General features: G+C 43.3%; 1 protein-coding gene across 1 annotated transcript; it reads right to left on the minus strand.

Annotated features, from left to right (window-relative positions):
- Positions 1–13301: 13301 nt before the first annotated feature.
- On the minus strand, positions 13302–18906 carry LOC119056461 (5-hydroxytryptamine receptor 3C-like). Its single transcript, XM_053657916.1, is given in 12 exon segments — positions 13302–13413; positions 13415–13496; positions 13601–13820; positions 14062–14152; positions 14154–14251; positions 14856–15011; positions 15351–15529; positions 15814–15922; positions 16626–16670; positions 17160–17326; positions 18841–18885; positions 18888–18906. Coding segments are annotated over 12 exon segments (1323 nt in total).
- Between the last annotated feature and the right edge of the window lie 539 nt (positions 18907–19445).

Here is a 19445-nt window from a genome sequence, read left to right on the forward strand (position 1 = left end):
GTTCTCCATTTTCCACTCCCCATGCCCTTCCCTGGGGGAATGTTCTCTATCACCTCCAAAGATACGCCTTGTCTCCAGAAATGTAACAGTCCTCTTTGTTTTCCAGACTGAGAATTGATGAAGAAATATTCTTTAAACTTTATAGCTCAATCAAAAGAAGTTGATTATGCAAAAGAAATTTCACTCAAAAACTTAAGGGAGGAGAAGAAGGGAGGAAAAAAGTCACTGATACATACAGTGTGATACCTTGGCTGGGCCTTGATAGGATGCTGGAGGGTGGCTTGTGGAGTTAGACAATGTCACCCCCTAAAGGGCATTGCTTTGCTGTGCACCAACTTGTCACCAACTGTTTTAAGGTTCCTGGGATAGCATTGCCGAGAGCAAAAAATGTATCAGCTTGAACACCATGGTTTTGAATTCAGATGGAGCAGGAATTGTAGGAACAGTGTGACACTGTGCTTGGTCTACCCTTTATCCAGCCTCCATCAAGGAACATGTGTACGGCAGGAGGGGGAGGGCTGTGTTGTACAAGCAGGTCACCATTGCCAAGAGTTCTGCTATGGAACTCCCTTCTGGAGGCCAGCAGAAATAACCAGTTTCCCCAATGGTGGCCAGAAGACGATAGCTACACTGTGGCACTTACTGGTGGCAGAATTGCAAAACAGCAAACATACACACACAGATTAAAAACAGCCAGAGAGACAATATATTTTACCTAAAGGGGGCACAACTTAGAGTGACTTCACTAGAGCAAAAATGAAATATAGAAGATAATGGCATAACATCTTCAAAGAGTTGAGAGATAATATTTTCAGCGTAGCATTGTTTTCCTTGAGAAGGTATCTTTCAATTACACAGGTGAAGTAAGTACATTTCAATATGGAGACAGTTGGTCACTCAAAGACCTTTACTAGTGAGACTTCTGAAGTTACATTGTCCAGTGTGGAAGCCCCAACCACAGGTAATGCTATTAATATTAAAATTATTTACAATGAAATATTTAGTAATGCAGACACATTTGCCACATTCGAGTGCCCTATGTGGCTAGTGGCTGATGTATTAGGCCATGCAGATATAGACTATTTTCACCACTTTCAACAGCATATTGAATAGCACTATTAAAAGAGATAGCTCAGTCCTGGCTGGTGTAGCTCACTGGATTGAGCGCGGGCCTGCGAATCAAAGGATCGCAGTTAGATTCCTAGTCAGGGCACATGCCTGGGTTGCAGGCCAGTTCCCATCAGGGGACACACAAGAGGCAACAACACATTGATATTTCTCTCCCTCTCTCCTTCCCTTCCCCTCTAAAGATAAATAAATAAAATCTTAAAAAAACAAAAAACAAAAAAGAGATACCTCAAACAGAACAAAACAGAACAAATGTCTTGGATGTAAACTGAAAGATCTAGTAAAGAATATTGTAAATGTGTGAATAAACCTAAACAAATATTGATCATATAAAATAATATCAATATTTAAATTGGGGAGTTAAAAAAGAACATGCTAAATTACTTATATAGTAAGTCAGAAAGGAGATGATTAGAGTTAAAACATTGTAAGACCTTTTTAGTATTCAAGTAAAGACTGAACCAAAAAATAAAATTCAAGAATATACTGTTTACAAGGGACACACCTGAAATGCAAGGACTCAGACAAGCTAGAAGTAAAAAGATGGAAAAAGATTAATCAGGCAAAGCTTTCCAAAACAAACCTGCTGGTGAGCTTTCCTGGATGTTGCAATGGTTGCTGTATTGTGATAAAATATGATGATAAAATATCATCATATGATAGAATATTTCAAATTCTTTGTACCTAAAAATGAAGCTTCAAAGCATATGAAATGAAAACTGACAAAGCTGTAAGAAACAACGGACAAATCCACCATCATAGCGAGAGGTTTTAAATATATTTCTCTCAGTATCTGATAGCTCAAGCAGACAAATGAAGAAGACAGGTATCACAATTACCATATTCTGCTGTATATAATGCACATCCATGTTTTTGGCTCAAACTTTCAGGAAAAATGTCTTTTGTTTTAATTGTTTAACTCAATTGTCTATCTATCTATAGTTAGATACTTGTTTTTTTTGTATTATAAAAGAATTTTAGCATTTATTTTTGGATGTACAGATGTTATTGCTTTCTAGAGCTATGCTTTAAATGCATGAGTATAAATAAAAGAATTTAAAACATTTATATAAATATAGAATTAGTACTACCCATGTATAATGTGCATCCTTATTTTCCCCTAAAAAATTTGGGCAAAAAGCGCATGTTATACATGGCAAAGTATGGGTAATTAATTTATTTTCATTCCCTGCCCCACTTTGTTTCCTAGTAATACACATAAGATATAACTTGACTTCTGGCCAAGATGGAGGTGTAAGTAGACACACTGTGCCTCCTTACACAATGAAAAAAAGGACAACAACAATTAAAAAACAAAAAACAACCAGAACTGACAGAAAATTGAACTGAATGGAAGTCGACAACCAAGGAGATAAAGAAGATATGTTCATCCAGACTGGTAGAGGGGGCAGAGAAGGGCAGCTGGGCAGAGAGAACTTGCGGCAAAGTGGCAGCTGGAGGACCAGGGCAGTACCACATTTATGTGCAGATAAACTGGGAGGAACAACCAGGGGGCGAGACAGACCCACAACCCATGGCTCCAGCATGGGGAAGTAAAGCCTCAAACCTCTGATTGACAACACCTGTGGGGGTTGAGGAGGCAGCAGGAGAAATTCCCAGCCTCACAAGAGAGTTCATTGGAGAGACCTACAGGGTCCTAGAAAGCACACAACCCCATCCACTGGGAATCAGCACCAGAAGAGCCCAATTCGCTTGTGAGAAGTGGGGAAAGTGACTGAAAAACCAGCAGAGAGCAGAGCAAGTGCCATTGTTTCCTCTTAGACCCCTCCCCCACATAGAGCATCACAGCAGCCATGTGGGTTGCCCTGCCCTGTTGAATACCTAAGGCTCCACCCCTCATACATAAGAAGAGCCCTGAGTAAAAAAAAAAAAAAAAAAAAAAAAAAAAAGGCCCAAATGAAAGAACAGATCAAAGCTTCAGAAAAAATACAACTAAGCGACAAAGAGATAGCCAACCTATTAGATGCACAGTTTAAAATACTGGTTATCAGGATGCTCACAGCAATTCTGTGAGCATTTGTTGCTCACATTTGTTGCTCCAACCAATTGTTGAATATGATCACAGAATAGAGGAAAAAGTGAAGACTATGAAAAGTGAAATAAAGGAAAATGTGCAGGGAACCAACAATGATGGGAAGGAAACCAGGACTCAAATCAACAGTTTGGAGCAGAAGGTAGAAGGAAACATTCAACTAGAACAGAATGAAGAAACAAGCATTCAAAAAAATGAGGAGAGGCTTAGGAACCTCCAGGACATCTTTAAACATTCTAACATCCAAATCATAGAGGTACCAGAAGGAGAAGAGGAAGAGCAAGAAATTGAAAACTTATTTGAAAACACAATGAAGGAGAACTTCCTTAATCTGGCAAAGTAAATAGGCTTTCAGGAAGTCTAGGAAGCTCAGAAAGTCCCAAAGAAGTTGGACCCAAGGAGGAACACACCAAGGCACATCATAATTATATTAGCCAAGATTAAAGAGAAGGAGAGAATCTTAAAAGCAGCAAGAGAAAAGGAGAGAGTTACCTGCAAAGGAGTGCCCATAAGACTGTCAGCTGGTTTCTCAAAAGAAACCTTGTAGGAAAGAAGGGTCTAGAAAGAAGTATTCCAAGTCATGAAAGGCAAGACCTAAATCCAAGATTGCTCTATCCAGCAAAGCTATCATTTAGAATGGAAGGGCAAATAAAGTGCTTCTCAGATAAAGTCAAGTTAAAGGAGTTCATCATCACCCAGCCCTCATTATATGAAGTGTTAAAGTGACTTATCTAGAAAAACAAGATAAAAAATATGGAACAGTAGAATGACAACAAACTCACAGCTATTAACAACTGAATGTAAAAATAAAATAAAAAAATTAAGCAAACAACTAGAACAGGAATAGAATCACAGAAGTGAAGATCACATGGAGGGTTATCAGCAGGGGAGTGGAAGGGTGAAAGAGGGGGAAAAGGTATGGGGAATAAGTAGCATAAATTGTAGGTAGAAAATAGATAGGGGGAGGTTAAGAATAGTATAGAAAATGTGGAAGCCAAAGAACTTACATGTACAACACATGGACATGAACTAAAGGGGGAGGGAATGTGGGTGGGAAGGGGTGTGCAGGTATACACATTGTGGTGTGATATGATTTTGTTGACATAGTCTTTGTGGCCAAAGGTATGGTCAGTTTGGAAGAATATTCTGTTTGTGTCAGAAAAAATTATGCATGTTTATTGGCACAATTTTTGATGTGTTTATTAAATCAAGTGTCTTAATTGTGCTGTTAAAAATTACTACATGTTGCCCTGGCTGGTATAGCTCAGTGAATTGAGCACAGGCCTTTGAACCAGAGAATCGAAGTTTGATTCCCAGTCAGGGCACATGCCTGGGTTGCAGGCCGGTTCCCTGCAGGCCAGTTCCCAGCAGGGGATGCATGAAAGGCAACCATAGGTTGATGTTTCTCTTCCTCTCTCCTTCCCCTCTAAAGATAAATAAATACAATCTTGGCAAATTAAAAAAATCATTATATGTTTATTCTTTGGAAAGCAGTATACGTGTATTGAAACCTCTTACCATGATTGTGGATGTTTCTATTTCTTCCTCATGTGTTTTAAGGCTATGTTGTTACATGTATAAAGAGACAAAGTATTATTGTAGTTTAAAATCCTTTCTGACTGTAAATGAAGGGAGAGAATAAACAGTGTTGTCCATACCCTTTCCAGCCTCAGGAATGATGACAAGGACTGTAGCTGTCCATTCTGCCAAAAGAATGCCCTGTTTTGAGCATGTTGCTGATAACATTTTTGCTTACCAGCCCCCAGTGGTGCTGTGATTAAGGCCAACATTATAGATCAAAGACAAAAGATTGTTAAAGAACATGTGTTAGGCCATGGGCAGGAGAGTTCACAGCAGGACTGGGTTAGAGTAGTTCTTCTGAACCCTGGCTGTATCTTAGAATCAAAGGAGGAGCTTAAAAATACTGATGCCCGTGTTCCACCCAATCAGAACCTCTGGGAGAAGAGACTGGACACTGGTACTCAGCCCGTGTAGAGAATCACTGGGTGAGAAGACAAGAAATTCTTTTCCATTTGCTGTTTATACTTGATCCTGCTGAACTGGACAGGGCTCCTTTGAGATCCCCATGGGGCAAATGCCACAGAGCAACAATGGAGGAAGCTGCAAGATGGTCAAGGGTTTTAAGGGTTACCTTGCCAGGGGTTGGGAGAAAATTAAGGGTACTAAGGAGAGCTAGAGCGGGCAGCACTCACCACATCTCAGATAGCAGACTCAGTGAGGGAGATGTCAACTAGGGCGGGATGCTGGAGTTGGCAACTGGATGGAAGCTTTTCCTGTCAAATACTGAATTCATAACATGGGCATACACTCTGCACTGGTCAAACTTGGAGCCATTGGTAGTGAAAGTACTGCCCTTCCTGTAGCAGACATACAGTGTCTGAGAAGAGGGAGAGAACTTTCACATTCCTTATATGAAAGGAGTCCTGGGCAGGAGCTTGGGGATGGCTTGTGCTGTTATCTTTAATAATGATAGCTAACGTTTATTGAACCCTGACTATGTGCTAGGTATAGTCTAAGCCCTCTGAATCAATTTCCTTTTTTAATCCTTCCAAGCCCCTATCAGGTAGAAACCATTTTTATCCTCAAGCAATAAATGAATTGAGGTATGATAGGAGGAAGCAAATTCCTAAGATCAAATAGATAATTAAGAGGCAGAAACTGGACTTGATCTGAACCCAGGTTCATCTGAGGCTGCTGCACTATACACGCACAATGATGAGACAGAGAATGGGGGAGGAGGGTCACTCCTCATTCAAATGCTAGTTACTTCCCAATATGTTTGGGATATAGCACAAATGCTTGGTCCTCACCAAGTCCAGGGAGGATGGTTTGGGCTGGAAGGCAAATGATGAAAGCTAATGTGGTAAGCTGAACAGTCTAAATAGGCTGAGACAAAAGCCAAGGACTTAAGTTCTACTATTGACCTGGGATCCTGGAAAGGGACTGCCATGCCTTGTGGCCCCAAACTGATAAATATGTGGAAACTGTAAGAATGCAGAGTGGTTAGGCCAAGAGAGGGCCTGAGTTAGCCCTCCTGCTCCTCTCTTGGTCTCCATGAGATGTGAAAGGATGCCAGAAGTTCCTCTGTGCCCCAAGTGGAGGGTGGACAAAGGCTGCACTGAGAGCCCCCAGAACTGCCCTGGGGGCCGTGATGTACAATGCACCTCCATAGTGGAGACTGTGAGGTGGACTATGAAGGCCTGGATGAGGCTCAAATGGGTCTGCAGAGGCAGTGATTGCTGAGGTGGGACTCTGCCAGTGCCAGGTAAAAGACTGTCACCCCCAGCCCTGGTTGGTGTGGCTCAGTGGATTGAGCATCAACCCGTGAACCAAAGGGTTGCCAGTTCAATTCCCAGCCAGGGCACACTCATGGGTTACAGGCCAGGTCCCCAGTAGGGAGCGTGTGAGAGGCAACCACACATTAATATTTCTCTCCCTCTCTCCCTTCCTTCTTCTCTAAGAAAAAAAGAACCCCACCTACCTCCCCCAAGATAAAAAACAAAAACAAAAAAAATCTGTCATCACAAAAAGCTAGGCAGAGAATTCTCCAGAGGCAAATTTTAAACAGCAGGTGCCAACAGAGCAACGTTGACCTCTATGTCTAGATAGTTTTAGCGGGTAAACAGTTCTAATCTCTGTTAATCAGCCATGTGACAAAGAACCAGGAGTTGGAGGATGTGTGTCTGGTCTTTTCGGCAGGTTGAGAAATAAAGGGAAGAGTTCACATTTGGCTTTGTTATAGGTACATGAGGGAATCAGTTGTCAACTCTTGTGGGAGTCCTGAGAAAGAGTGGGCACTGGGTCTTGTCCAGGTCCTATGGGGACTGGCGGCTCTTCGCAGTCCGCCATGTGCTGGGACACAAAAAGGTGGGGGGTGGTTTGGAAAGCAAATGATTGGGGAGAGTTCTTAACCATCATGGTTTTCTGGGGACATAAGTCTCAGGTAAAGCTTAACATCATCGACCTACCAACTCTATCTTGTACTCCTGTGGAAAAGTTGCCTCTATTCGCAACTCAATCTCTTTACTCCATACACATTTGTGGTTCTTTCTTTTTTTAATATATTTTATTAATTATGCCATTACAGTTATTCTATTTCCCTCCTTCATTCCCCTCCACCCTGCACACCTCCTCCCCCACCATTCCCCCCTTTAGTTTATGACCACGTGTCTCAAGTTCTTTAGATTATATATTTCCCATACTGTTCCTGCCCTACCTCTATCTATTTTCTACCTACCATTTATGGTACTTATTTTCTGTACCTTCTCCCCTGTTCTCCTTCCCCCACTCCCCTGTTGCTAACCCTCCATGTGATCTTCATTTCTATGGTTCTGCTCCTGATCTAGCTGTCCGCCAGGTTTGCTTTTGTTTTAGGTGTGATTCTTAATAACTGTGAGTTTGCTGTCCTTTCACTGTTCATCTTTTTTATCTTCTTTTTCTTAGGTAAGTCCCTTTAACATTTCATATAATAAGGGCTTGGTGATGATGAACTTCTTGAATTTGACCTTATCTGAGAAGCACTTTATCTGTCCTTCCATTCTAAATGAAAGCTTTGCTGGATAGATCAATCTTGGATGTAGGTCTTTGGATTTCATGACTTGGAATACTTCTTTCCAGCCCCTTCTTGCCTGTAAGGTTTCTTTTGAGAAATCAGCTGACAGTCTGATGAGAACTCCTTTGTAGGTGACTGTCCCCTTATCTCTTGCTGCTTCTAGGATTTTCTCCTTCATTTTAATCTTGGCTACTGTAATGATGATGTGCCTTGGTGTGTTCCTTCTTGGGTCCAACTTCTTTGGGACTCTCTGAGCTTCCTGGATTTCCTGGAAGTCTATTTCCTTTGACAGATTGGGGAAATTCTCCTTTATTATTTGTTCAAATAAGTGTTCCACTCATGGCTGTTCCTCTTCCCCTTCTGGTACCCCTATAATTCGAATGTTGGAGCATTTAAAGATGTCCTGGAGGTTCCTAAGCCTCTCCTCCTTTTTTTGAATTCTTGTTTCTTCATACTTTTCTGTTTGGTCATTTTTTTCCTCCTTCTGGTCCACTCCTTTGATCTGAGTCCCAGTTTCCTTTCCATTACTATTGGTTTCCTGTGCATTTCCATTCATTTCAATTAGTTTAGCTTTCATATGTTCCTCTAATTTGTGACTAAAATCAACCAGTTCTGTGGCATCGTGATCACCAGTATTTTGAACTATGCATCTGAAAGTTTGGCTATTTCTTCATCGCTTAGATTTATCGGCTCTGGGGCTCTGAGTTGTTCTTGAGCCATGTTTTGATCTGTTCGTGCCTGTTAAGTATGAGGAGGAGAGCCTTAGTTGTTCACCAGGGTGGGGCCACCCAGGTCACTGGGTTGTGATGCTGTATGTGGGGGCGGGGTCAGAGAGGGACAGTGGCGGTTCCCTCTGCCGCATCCTGCCACTGGGGCCTGCCTGGTCCATCTCACTTGCTAGGTCCTTCACCGGTTTATCTGTGCATGAATGTGTGACCACGATCAGCCCTCAGTGGGTCTACCACCTTGCGCCCTCAGTGGGTTCGCCCGCTTCTCTACACCTGGGATTCACCCACGGCTGCTGGAGCACCTGGGTCGGGCGCCTGGGTGGGTCCGTTGGATCTTTCCTGCCCGACCCTGCTCTGCTGCTGGCTCTGTCCCTCTTACCGGTTTGGCTGAAGAGTTCGTTGTTGTCGGACTTCCGTGTAGTTCAATTTTCTGTGGTTTGACTGCATTTTTGTTGCTAAAACTTTGTTGTTTTTAAACTTAGTTGTGTGAGAAGGTGCAGTGCTTCCACCTATGCCTCCATCTTGGCAGAAGTCCCACATTTGTGGTTCTTGACTCTTCCTTTGAACCAGTTATCACAGCCTCCTGTTCTCTCATGCAGTGTGTGTGTCCAGTCAAGTCTTTCATACATATTTATATGAGTCACAACTTTGTCTTTTTTTGAAAATTGCCTTTGAACAGCATAGTCCCTAGAGCTCATTCAGATTTCAGCAGGTGTGTGTGTGTGTGTGTGTGTGTGTGTGTGAGGGTCCCAGTGAGAGGCACTTCACTGACGGTCACCACTGTGAAGAGTAACACCCTAAGGTTAGGAGTTATCTGACAGAATGGTGTGGGAGAATCCTTGCCAGAGATTATTCTGGATTCGAGTTCAATGCTTAGTTTTTCATATTCAAGAATTATTATTTCTGCATTCCTTGGCAATGATCTGGATGTGGTAAAATGTAAGATGAAGAATTAGACAAAATTGGGTCCAGAATGGTCCCACAACTTACTTGCTGTGTGATCCTGGGGAAGGAAGGATCTTTCTTTGGCATCTTTACCTGTAAACTGGCAATAATGTTAAAATCCACCTTATAGAATTGCTGTGAGGATCAAATGAGATAATGAATGTAATGAAGTTTGCATATAGGAAGTATGTACTCAGTCAGTGATGGCTACTATTATCAAAATAACTTTTCTATGTCTGAGCCAGGGAAAAACCTAACCTAACAACCTTTCATGACGGCTGCAGCAGAAGCCCCCCATGTCTCTTTTACTGTGGACCCATCGCTACTCAGACAAGAAGCATTCTTGATCAACAAGGACTAATGGAATAATAGCTCATCAACTTGTCAGCTTCAACAGTAAGTCAGTGATGGAAATTACAGATGCGTGTTAGCTGATACATGTTTTTTGTTTTCTTTGTGGTTTTCGTATTTCTTTTCATGTCACTTAGCTTTTTTATAAAAGCAAATCACTAAGCCTATGAATGTAATGTTATTTATAGATTTTTAAAAGCTATTCAAAGAAATGATTTTACAAATCAGAAGAAAAAACTGACAATGTGTCCAAATTTTAGTTGGGGATATATGGATGAGGTAAGTACACTACGCATAGTATACTGGTTTGCACGGATACTAAGGTCACTAACGGTCTCAGAGAGGCCTGAGTAGGGTCCCCACTAGAGGGCAGTAAGGGCCTCTGGAAGGGCGGAAGGAAGTCCTTTCTTCAGGACTTCCTTTTAGCTTTACTTACTATGAAGAACGTGCTAATTCAATATTGCTCAAATGGGGCAACTGTACACCAAAATTTACATATTATCCAAGTGTCCTCAGGATTCAAATTTGGCATTGTACTGAGATCCTGTAGCCTCTGGAAATGTCACTAAACTGCCTGCAGGCAGACATGGGAACTGCTGGAAATCTCTCCATTGCCAGGGCTTCCCCAATTCGTGCATCAACAGCATTGACCTGAGGTGCTGAGCATGCTTTTTAGTAATAAACTGCTAGCTTTGTTTAGTTATCCATCATCTATTTAATGTCATGTGGATTGTTTGATTCTCTGTTAGGGTGTTGTGACCCATATTTTCATCAAGAGTAGTTTTGCTTGGTGGTTGGGTCTCTATTTCTTTGGGGGGTGAATAAAATACCCCCAAATCTGCTTGTGCAGTGACATTACGTTGGTGATATACTTTCAGATAGTACAAGCTAGTTGATAACTTATAATATAATGTCAAGATAAGTGTAATCAAAGTATTACCTATTTCACGTTTTCCAGCATTGTCTTCTTTTTAAAGATTTTATTTATCTTTAGAGAGGAAGGGAAGGAGAGAAGGAGAGAAATATCAATGTATGGTTGCCTCTCGTGAGTCCCTTGCTGGGAACTGGCCTGCAATCCAGGCATGTGCTCTGACTGGGAATCGAACCGCTATTGTGTGGTTTGCAGGCCCGCACTCAATCCACTGAGCTACACCAGCCAGGGCTGGAGCATTGTTTTATAATTAAAAAAACATGTGTAGACTCATATTCTCTTCTATAGTATCTAGTAAGCAAATCCATATGTAATTCTAGCAACGTTTGTTGCTACTTTTAATTTTGTTCCTGTGTAAGTCTGTATCATCACCGGTTCTTTTCTGAGTGAGGCAGTATGCATGGATGAGTGAAGCAGATTCTGTCATCAGCACTGTTCGAAAGATACTGTTCTAAACGCTTTGAGTGGAGTACAAGTGCTTACCCTCACAATTCTTAAACGTTGCACAATAGCAACAAATAACCAACATGGGACTCTCTCTCCAGTTTTCACCTCACTCATCCAAAGATCCCGGCTACTCTGATGGCTTCTATAAGTGTAGTGCCGTTCCGTGTCACCCCACCCTCCCTCATGGGTTACCAGTGTGACATCCCAGGGCCTATCTCATCCTCGTCTCATCATTCACTTCTGGGCCGGCACGAATGTCACTTTCTCAGAGAGGCCTTTCTGGAACATCGTATTAATCTGTGTGTCATTCTCTGTCCTATTACACTTTTTTATCTTCTTCAGCACAATTGTCAGTATAAAATTCATCTTATTTAATTTGTTACTTTAGAAAATCAGTCTCCTTCCATATGTCTTATTCATTGCCATTTCCACAGCACTTAGGAAAAAAAGTCTACTTTATAAGTAAGCACTTAGTAAAGATTGGATAAATGAATGAATTAATGAATGCATGTCTCACTCAGTTATTCATTCCATGTTGCTATTCTGGGAGCCAGATGACTGGACTGTCCATAGAGGCAGAAGCTCTCACTTAAGCCTGATGGCAGGTTGCACACACAGGAGCTTCACCTGCCTGCTGAACAATGTGGGCATCGCTGCCCCAGCCCTGTATCTCACCTTCATTTGCAGAAAGTGAAGCAGGGCTGCTATTATTCACTGCACTCCCCAACCTCCTCCCCCCCCCATGCAAAATTGTTCAAGGCTCTGGGAACTACCGTCTTAGGTACAAGGTCTGAATCACCACCTTCTGTTAAGGAGCCCTGAGGTGGTCTGGCTGTGACAGTTTGGTTTAGTTAGAAGTGGTGGAAGCTGTGTCTGCACTGAAGCTGTGGTGATGGAAGGAAATATGGAAACCTGACAGGTGAGTGGGGCTTTGAGGTCCAGTTGAGCCGCTCGGGAGTCACTGATGGCGCAGGACGGCAGGGGCACACACGATGGAAGTTGAATATGCGGATCCAGGAGTCAGAGTTGAGGAGATGGGGGTGGGGAGCAGTGGGATGAGAGAGCGAGCAAGGGGAAGTGGTGGGCAGGGACGATTTTGCAGTGGGGTTATTTATTTTTTCTTGTTGTTTAACAGCTTTATTGAGATATAATTTACATACCAGAAATTTATCCATTTAAAGCACAAAATTCAGTGGTTTTTAGTATATTTAATACAGTTATGTAATCATCAGTACAATCTAATTTTAGAACATTGTTTGAAAAGAGTTTATTTATTTATTTTTAGAGAGGGGGAAGGGAGGGACAGAAGCACGATGTGTGAGAGAAATGGCGATCAGTTGCCTCTCTCACGGCCCCAGCTGGGAGGACTGGGCCCATGACCCAGGCACGTGCCCTGACTGGGAATGGAACTAGTAACCCCTATGTCCACAGGCTGGTGTTCAATCCCCTGGGATGCACCAGCCGGGGCTAATTTTAGAACATTTTTATCACCCCCAATCTTGTAACCATTATTAATCATTCCTCATTCACCTGCCCCTTTCTCCACCAAGGCTTAGGCAACCACAAATTTACTTTCTACAGCTATAGATTAGCATATTCTGAACATTTCATATAAGTGCGATTATATAATATATTGTCTTTTGTGACTAGATTTTGTCATATTTTCAACTTTCATCCATGTTTTAGCATGTACTAGTGATTCATTTCTTTTTATAGCAGAATGATATTCCATTTTATGGATATAAAACATTTTATTTATCCATTCATCAGTTAACAGACATTTGGTTTCTTTCCACATTTTAGCTATTGTGAATAATGCTGCCACATTTGAGTACAAATTTTGTGTGAACATATGTTATTATTTGTCTTGAGTTTACACTAGGAATGGAATAACTAGGTGATATAGTAACTCTACGTTCAGCACTTTGAGGAGCTGCGAAACTGTTTTCTAAAGTATCTGCACTCTTTTCCATTCTATTGGGGGGCAGGGTTTCCTGTTTCTGAGAGTCGGTGGAGACTGGAGCAGGGAGGCCTGGACAGGGGTCATGGGTGCCTTTGGGACTGCACAGGCGAAACAGCAAGGTCTGGGGTGGTGAGCTGAGGAAAGCAGAACACCGGGCGCTCTGGCACACTAGATCTCAACTCCTAGGTGTTCCAGAGGACAATGACGGTGGTGATAGAGGACAAGAAGAGCAGGTACAGGTGGAAGAGGAAGATGTCCATCGTGTGGCTGAACTGTACCCACAGGTCAGTTAGCCCTTGTCAATCCTGAGCTCCCATTTAACTCTGCCTCTCTGGGTTCCAGCTTCTTTCCCACCAATTCCCTGGGCTCTTTCAGGCCTATGGAGAAGACAGATACTCACCATGAACGGGGAGGAAACAAAATTAGAGAAGTGAGGACTTGCGGAAGTTGAGAGAGTATGGGCAGTGCTGACTTCCCTTACCTGGCATGTGAGTGGGGGTGAGCCCTGGGCCCACATTTTCCTTCCAGAGTGCAGTGGGACAGCATTTCATTGGGCTGGTGCAGTAGAGAAGCAGAGGGTGGAGCCACCAGGGCAAGGGTGGGGGCTTGGTGGTGGACAGGTGCAGCATGTAGGTGATGAAGATGGTCTCCAGCAGGTTGAGCACCATCAGGGACAGACAGACAGACAGTAAAGTAGACACCTGGGGTGGGGGTAAGGAGCACACCAGAGTGAGGCAAGTGCAGAAGAACTACCAAACCCTCTTCCTCCTTTTCTCTGTCTTACACAGAGAGCCCTTTCTGAGATGATTTCTTTCTCTTTTTTTTTTTTTTTTTTTTTTTGCCATATTCACTCAACAGCCCTAGCCAGGTCAACTGCCTACCCTGCCTCTTTTTTCCCTTCTTTTCATTGTCCAATAGTTGGGGAAGAGGGGCCATACTGACGAAGGGGGTGCCATTGGCAGGGAGTAAGTCATTCATCATGAGCAGGAAGACATTGTAGCCCAGCAGAAGGGTCATCTTGAATGGGGCACGGTGCTGGCAGGTAGAAGCTGAGGGTGTCGATGGCAACCAGAAAGCTACTGGGCACCAGAAGGTTTATGACATAGAGTCTGGGCCTGCGCCTGATGGCCACCTGGTGGGGAGGAGAGAGCAGAGAGCCAGGTGAAGCTAGGAGACTTAAGGGAGACCTAAGGATGCTCCATCTCCTTAGTTTCTTAGTGTCTCATTGCAACAGGAGCTATTTCTGGGACTTGATGATGAGGAGCAGCTTACATATGACTAACAAGACTCCCCATACTAACTGGTGTGGCTCAGTTGGTTGGGTGTCATCTGCAAAGCAAAATGTTACAGGTTTTATTCCTGGTGAAGGCACACGCCTGGGTTGCAGGTTCAGTCCCTGGTTGGGGTGTGTACAAGAGGCAACTTGTTGGTGTCTCTCACTCACAGTGATGTTTCTCTCTCTCTGTTTTTCCTTCTCTTCCCCCACTCTATAAATCAATCAATCAATCAATCTTAAAGAAAGAGATTCCCCGATGCCCACCAAAGAAAACCAAGGCCAGAGCTGACAAGCTCAGAAAGGGGGCTGCTTTGGGGAACTCAGGAGAGATGAAGGCTGAAGGGTATGGTACCCAGGGGCCTTCTGGTCTTGGAGCAAGAAGCAAGAGGCTGTGGGACTCAGAAGGGTCCAAAGATGGAAATCTGGGGATGGACACCCATGCCAGAGTCTCTGGTCTTACATAGAACATGATCTGGTCAAAAAGACTGGAGCCCACATTGATCTTCGGGGTGGCCTTGTTGATGCTCAGGAGGTCCCACTGCCCTTGTGTGCGGACAATGTCACGCGAGGTATCCACGATCTCCCACACTTCCTTTCCCACGCCCAGCAACATGGAGTTGGCCATTTCCACTGCAGGGGAGACAAATATTCATTCCACTCACTTTCAGTCTCGACTTGTGCAGGGCTCAGAGAGATGAATTAGAAAACTGATTTAGCTACATTTTTGATTGCCCTAAGGCATCACTTCCTTGCTGCTCAATTGCCTGTTTTTCATTCTGGGCTTTCTCAGGAAGTCTTGTCCTTTCCTAAGTCTCCCACCTCACCATCCACATCATCCCAGTTAGCAAATATTCAACTGTTCCTTATTTATGTGTTAAAATGACTCTGGCTGTGTGTACTTTTTTGCTACCCCACTAGTTGATCTCATTTTACCCCAAACTGAAACCCTCCCCATCTCTACCCCTGTGTAGAGGACAGAGCCAAAGGTGAGTGTGCAGTTCTGCTGGTCAAAGGGGAAGTAAAAGATGTTCAGGCTACAGATTCTGGTCACCCGCATTGGTTTGCTATACACAGTGTGACCATCATTAGCCACATATGCAGAGAGGCCTTCCAGGGTCTGATCCACCTCCATGGTAGGTGGCAGTAGGGGAGGGAAGTAAATGTTCTGGTTTCAAATCAGTTTAAGTTTCTCTCTTAAGGCAACACTTCCCAGTGTTGCTCATGATGGCCACTCTGCCATCTTTTGTGCCCACCACTTTCCCAGTCCTGGGGGTAGCTGATGAGCTCTGATTGTTCTCCTCCCTGAAATAAGCTGTTAGTGGCTGCACGGAATGGGTTTGCCCTGCACTGCCCAGCAGACCGGGTCTGCTCCTTGCAAAAAGGTCTTCCCTCCAGCTTCCTCAGCCCTGATATCCACAATTCTATGATGAAGATGTCTGGAAGCCACAGGTTCTCAGTTGTCACAGTGAGTTTATTGATATGACCACATTCTTCTGGGTCCCCGCTGATGAATGGATTATTCCAGGTCTAGAGCACAGAGCACAGAGGGATGGTTATGGCTGAAACCTGGAACTAGTTTATGTCAGCATCTCCTGCCCTTCCATTCCCTTAAAAATATATACATATGTATGTATTTTTTCCAAATGTATGTACTACGGGCATATGATAAAAATTCAACCATTCTGGAAAGTCATAATATAAAAAACGATCTTTTTCCTTCTCAGTTTATTCTGGGTCTGTTCCTATCCCCAGCTCAGTTCTATTATTAATAATTTCTTGTGTGTCATTCTAGAAAAAAAAATAGTACATATTCCAGCACTCATTTTACTTAAACAGACAGGATCATACTGTACACATTGCTATGCATGCTGTTTTGTTGAGCTCACTTTCTTCTGCACTCTAGTTTGTCTTATCCTCACGATAACGCCTCCCCTTCTCTAGCTAACAAGGTCTTACTGTCTTTCACTTTCCACTCAGGGAAATCTTAAGCTGGGTGCTACATATATTTGGGCCCTGAAGCTTCCCTGGGTGCTTCCAAGTGTATTGTCCTTCTTCTTCCTGTATTTTCCATCTGTCTTTCAAAGTTGTTTGGCGGGCCAGAAAACTACTGGCCTCATCCTAGTCAGATGTGTCTATTCTCTTGGGCACTGTCAAATGCAAAGCCAGAAATGTGATTTTTGCAAAGCCAGGAAAAAAGGGAAGGGGAGATAAGAAAAATGACATTACATGCCATCTTTAACCACAGAAATGATGTCAGCAGCTGAAGTTGTGCATTCTCACACACACACACACACACACACACACACACACACACACACACAACATCCACAATGATTAACCATGAGATCAGGTCCTAGTCTACCTCTTGCCTTTGTTTCTTAAATGGCCCCACATGACTGTTCAGCTTTTCATTCATAAGTTCCAAAAGAAAGGTGGGTCCAAAAAACACAGGTTGCATGAAAATTTTTCATTTGTATGAAAAATGCAGGTTGTAGGAGAAAAAAGCCAGTATGAGACCTACTGGGGATATGTTCTTTATAGAATATTCTCACAAGGGCAGTATTCAAGGACAAATGTACCTGCAGAAATGTCATGTAGCCTTCCTCTCCTTATTACTCCACCCCATGGGATGAACACCTAACTTGTACAACATCCATTCAGAGGACTCATTGCTCACCACTGGACCAGTGCAAAGTTGGTTAACAGGGTAAAGACTCCTTATTCCTTATTAGCAGTCTATGGAGAGAATGTAGTCAGAACTCACCACATCCAAGATTGCAGACAGAGTGAAGGAGATGTTGACCTGAGTGGGGATGCTGTAATTGATAACTGGACAGAAGTCCTTCTGTTTAAACACAGTCTGGACTGTAACAGGGTTCACCCCATGCTGGTCAAAACCTGAGCAGTTGATGGTGAAAGTGTTTGCCCTTCCTGTAGAGAGCAGAGACCTTAGGAGATGGGAATAGGTTTTTTGTGTTTCCTAAGTGAGAAGAGTGACAGGGTCTGAGAGCCTCTCAACAGAGAAACAATATGTGAACATGGGTGAGGCATGTGAGCCCCTCCTTCCTGAAGGCCAAGCTCTTACTGCCAGGGCTGGGAGGATGCGCTGGTCTGCTAGGCAAATGGCGGAAGGTGATGTGGTGAGCTGACCTTTCAGGGCTCAGGGCTCAGCACTTTCTTCCTGTGCTTTTGCTCCCATGTAAAGACTACCCAAATTTGTATGCAAATAGGCTCTCTGGGGAGTCTTATTCCTTCCAAACGTGCAACATTTAGATGCACTTAAAGTTTGGCTCTTGTTTGACCATACTTTTTTCTCTCTAGCTCTATTATAATTCTTCCTCATAGACACTAACCAAAATTTCCCTAAAATTTTTTCAATTTTCCCTTCCCACTTTTGCGTTTTCCCTTTTTCTGAAAGGAAAAGTTTGGAGAGACATAAACATGAGTGCTTTGTAAAATACATGGGGACTTAAGGAAGTTGTACGTGAATTTATTGACTACTTGCTGTGTGCTTATTCTGCACCCTTCTCAAATTCAGTGACTTCCTCTAAGATCGGTGGGAGCCATTTTCATCATCACCATCTTAAGAAGATTTCAGTGATCATTCACCATGTGGTTGGTGAAGCTATACCATAAGATGTAAAAGCCCCTTTGCCCACCTCACCTGAGATCCAACTCCAGGCGGCTCTGTGGTTGTTCCTGTAACTTTAGCCCAGCAAGTTCTTTCCTGTGCCTCTTCCACTCTCTTCCCCATGTTGGTTAACTCGTAAGGTACATATCCAAGCTAAAGAGAAAGATACTAAGGGAAGCAAATGTTGTCCTTTCCCCTCCATACACTTCTTCTACAAGGTCTTCCCATGTGAGGTGGGTAAGGAGTTATGTTATCGTTAATAGGTCCAAGCTACCCTGTCCACAGTTACTGTATCTTTTAAAAAAACATGTTTTATTTATTTATTTTTAGAGAGTGGGAATGGGAGAGAGAAAGAGAGGAAGAGAATCATTGATGTGAGAAATGTTAATCTTTTGCCTATCGCACATTTCCAGCCAAGGACCTGGTCTGCAACCCAGGCATGTGCCCTGACTGGGAATCCAGCTGGCCACTTTTAGGTTCATGGAGTGACACCCAACCCACTGAGCCACACTGGCCAAGGCTACACTTATATTTTGGCAGAAAGGAGCAGTTGGATATTATAAAAGGATGGAATTGTGGTGAAATGGTAGGACAGTTTGGTAGATGCCTATGCAGGGAAATGAGAGAGGGACTGTGTACTGATCAGTGAAATGGGTTTTTCATCTGTCTCCAAAGGAAACAAAAACACAGACACTACAAAGAAAGGTAATGTTTAAGCAAGCTATTTTGGTTGCACTCTAGTTCTGGAGAGTAATAGAGTTTCTGGATTTTGCCTGTAACAGCATTTCCTTTTCCTGTTCTTGCCCCATCTTACCTTGAAGCAGAAGGCTGACAGTGAGGCAGAGGAGGAGTCCCCTCCAGTGGGCCACCCCCCTTTCATGCTGCTCTTCTGAAGTCTTCTTTGGGGACTCACCACTAGCCCCCAAACCCTTGAGCTTAAAGGAGCTCAGACCACACCTTGGTTCTTGGTTTTGAATACGGTTCATGACAAGTGACCACTCCCAGATGAGAGGCTGTGGCCAAGGATGTCACAGCAAGTGTCCTGCCTTGCCCCTGTCCGGGTATGTCTTCTGGGCTCCAGGCAGGGAGGCAGTGAGGCAGTGAGGCCTAAATTAGGGGAGAAGTGCCTGTTTAGCAACCTTGTCTAGATGAGTGGTTTTAAATCTGAGTTCTGAGTAATTTTCAGGGAAAATGGGTGACTTTGAAGATAAAGGCCTCATCAGGTCTTTCTTGAAGTTATTGTGCTTCAGAGAATGTGTATGGAACCTTGGGAAAGGAATAGTTATGTGGGAACACCTGCTAATTTCACAGGCCAAGAACATGTAATTATTACCCTGGCCAGGGTGGCTCAGTTGGTTTGGGATCGTCTTGCTGAGGGAAAGGTCACTAGTTTGATTTCTGGTCAGGGCACATGCCTGG

The sequence above is a fragment of the Artibeus jamaicensis genome, unplaced genomic scaffold, assembly GCF_021234435.1.
Source record: "Artibeus jamaicensis isolate MK-2021 breed Jamaican fruit bat unplaced genomic scaffold, CSHL_Jam_final scaffold_474, whole genome shotgun sequence".
NCBI lineage: Eukaryota > Metazoa > Chordata > Mammalia > Chiroptera > Phyllostomidae > Artibeus > Artibeus jamaicensis.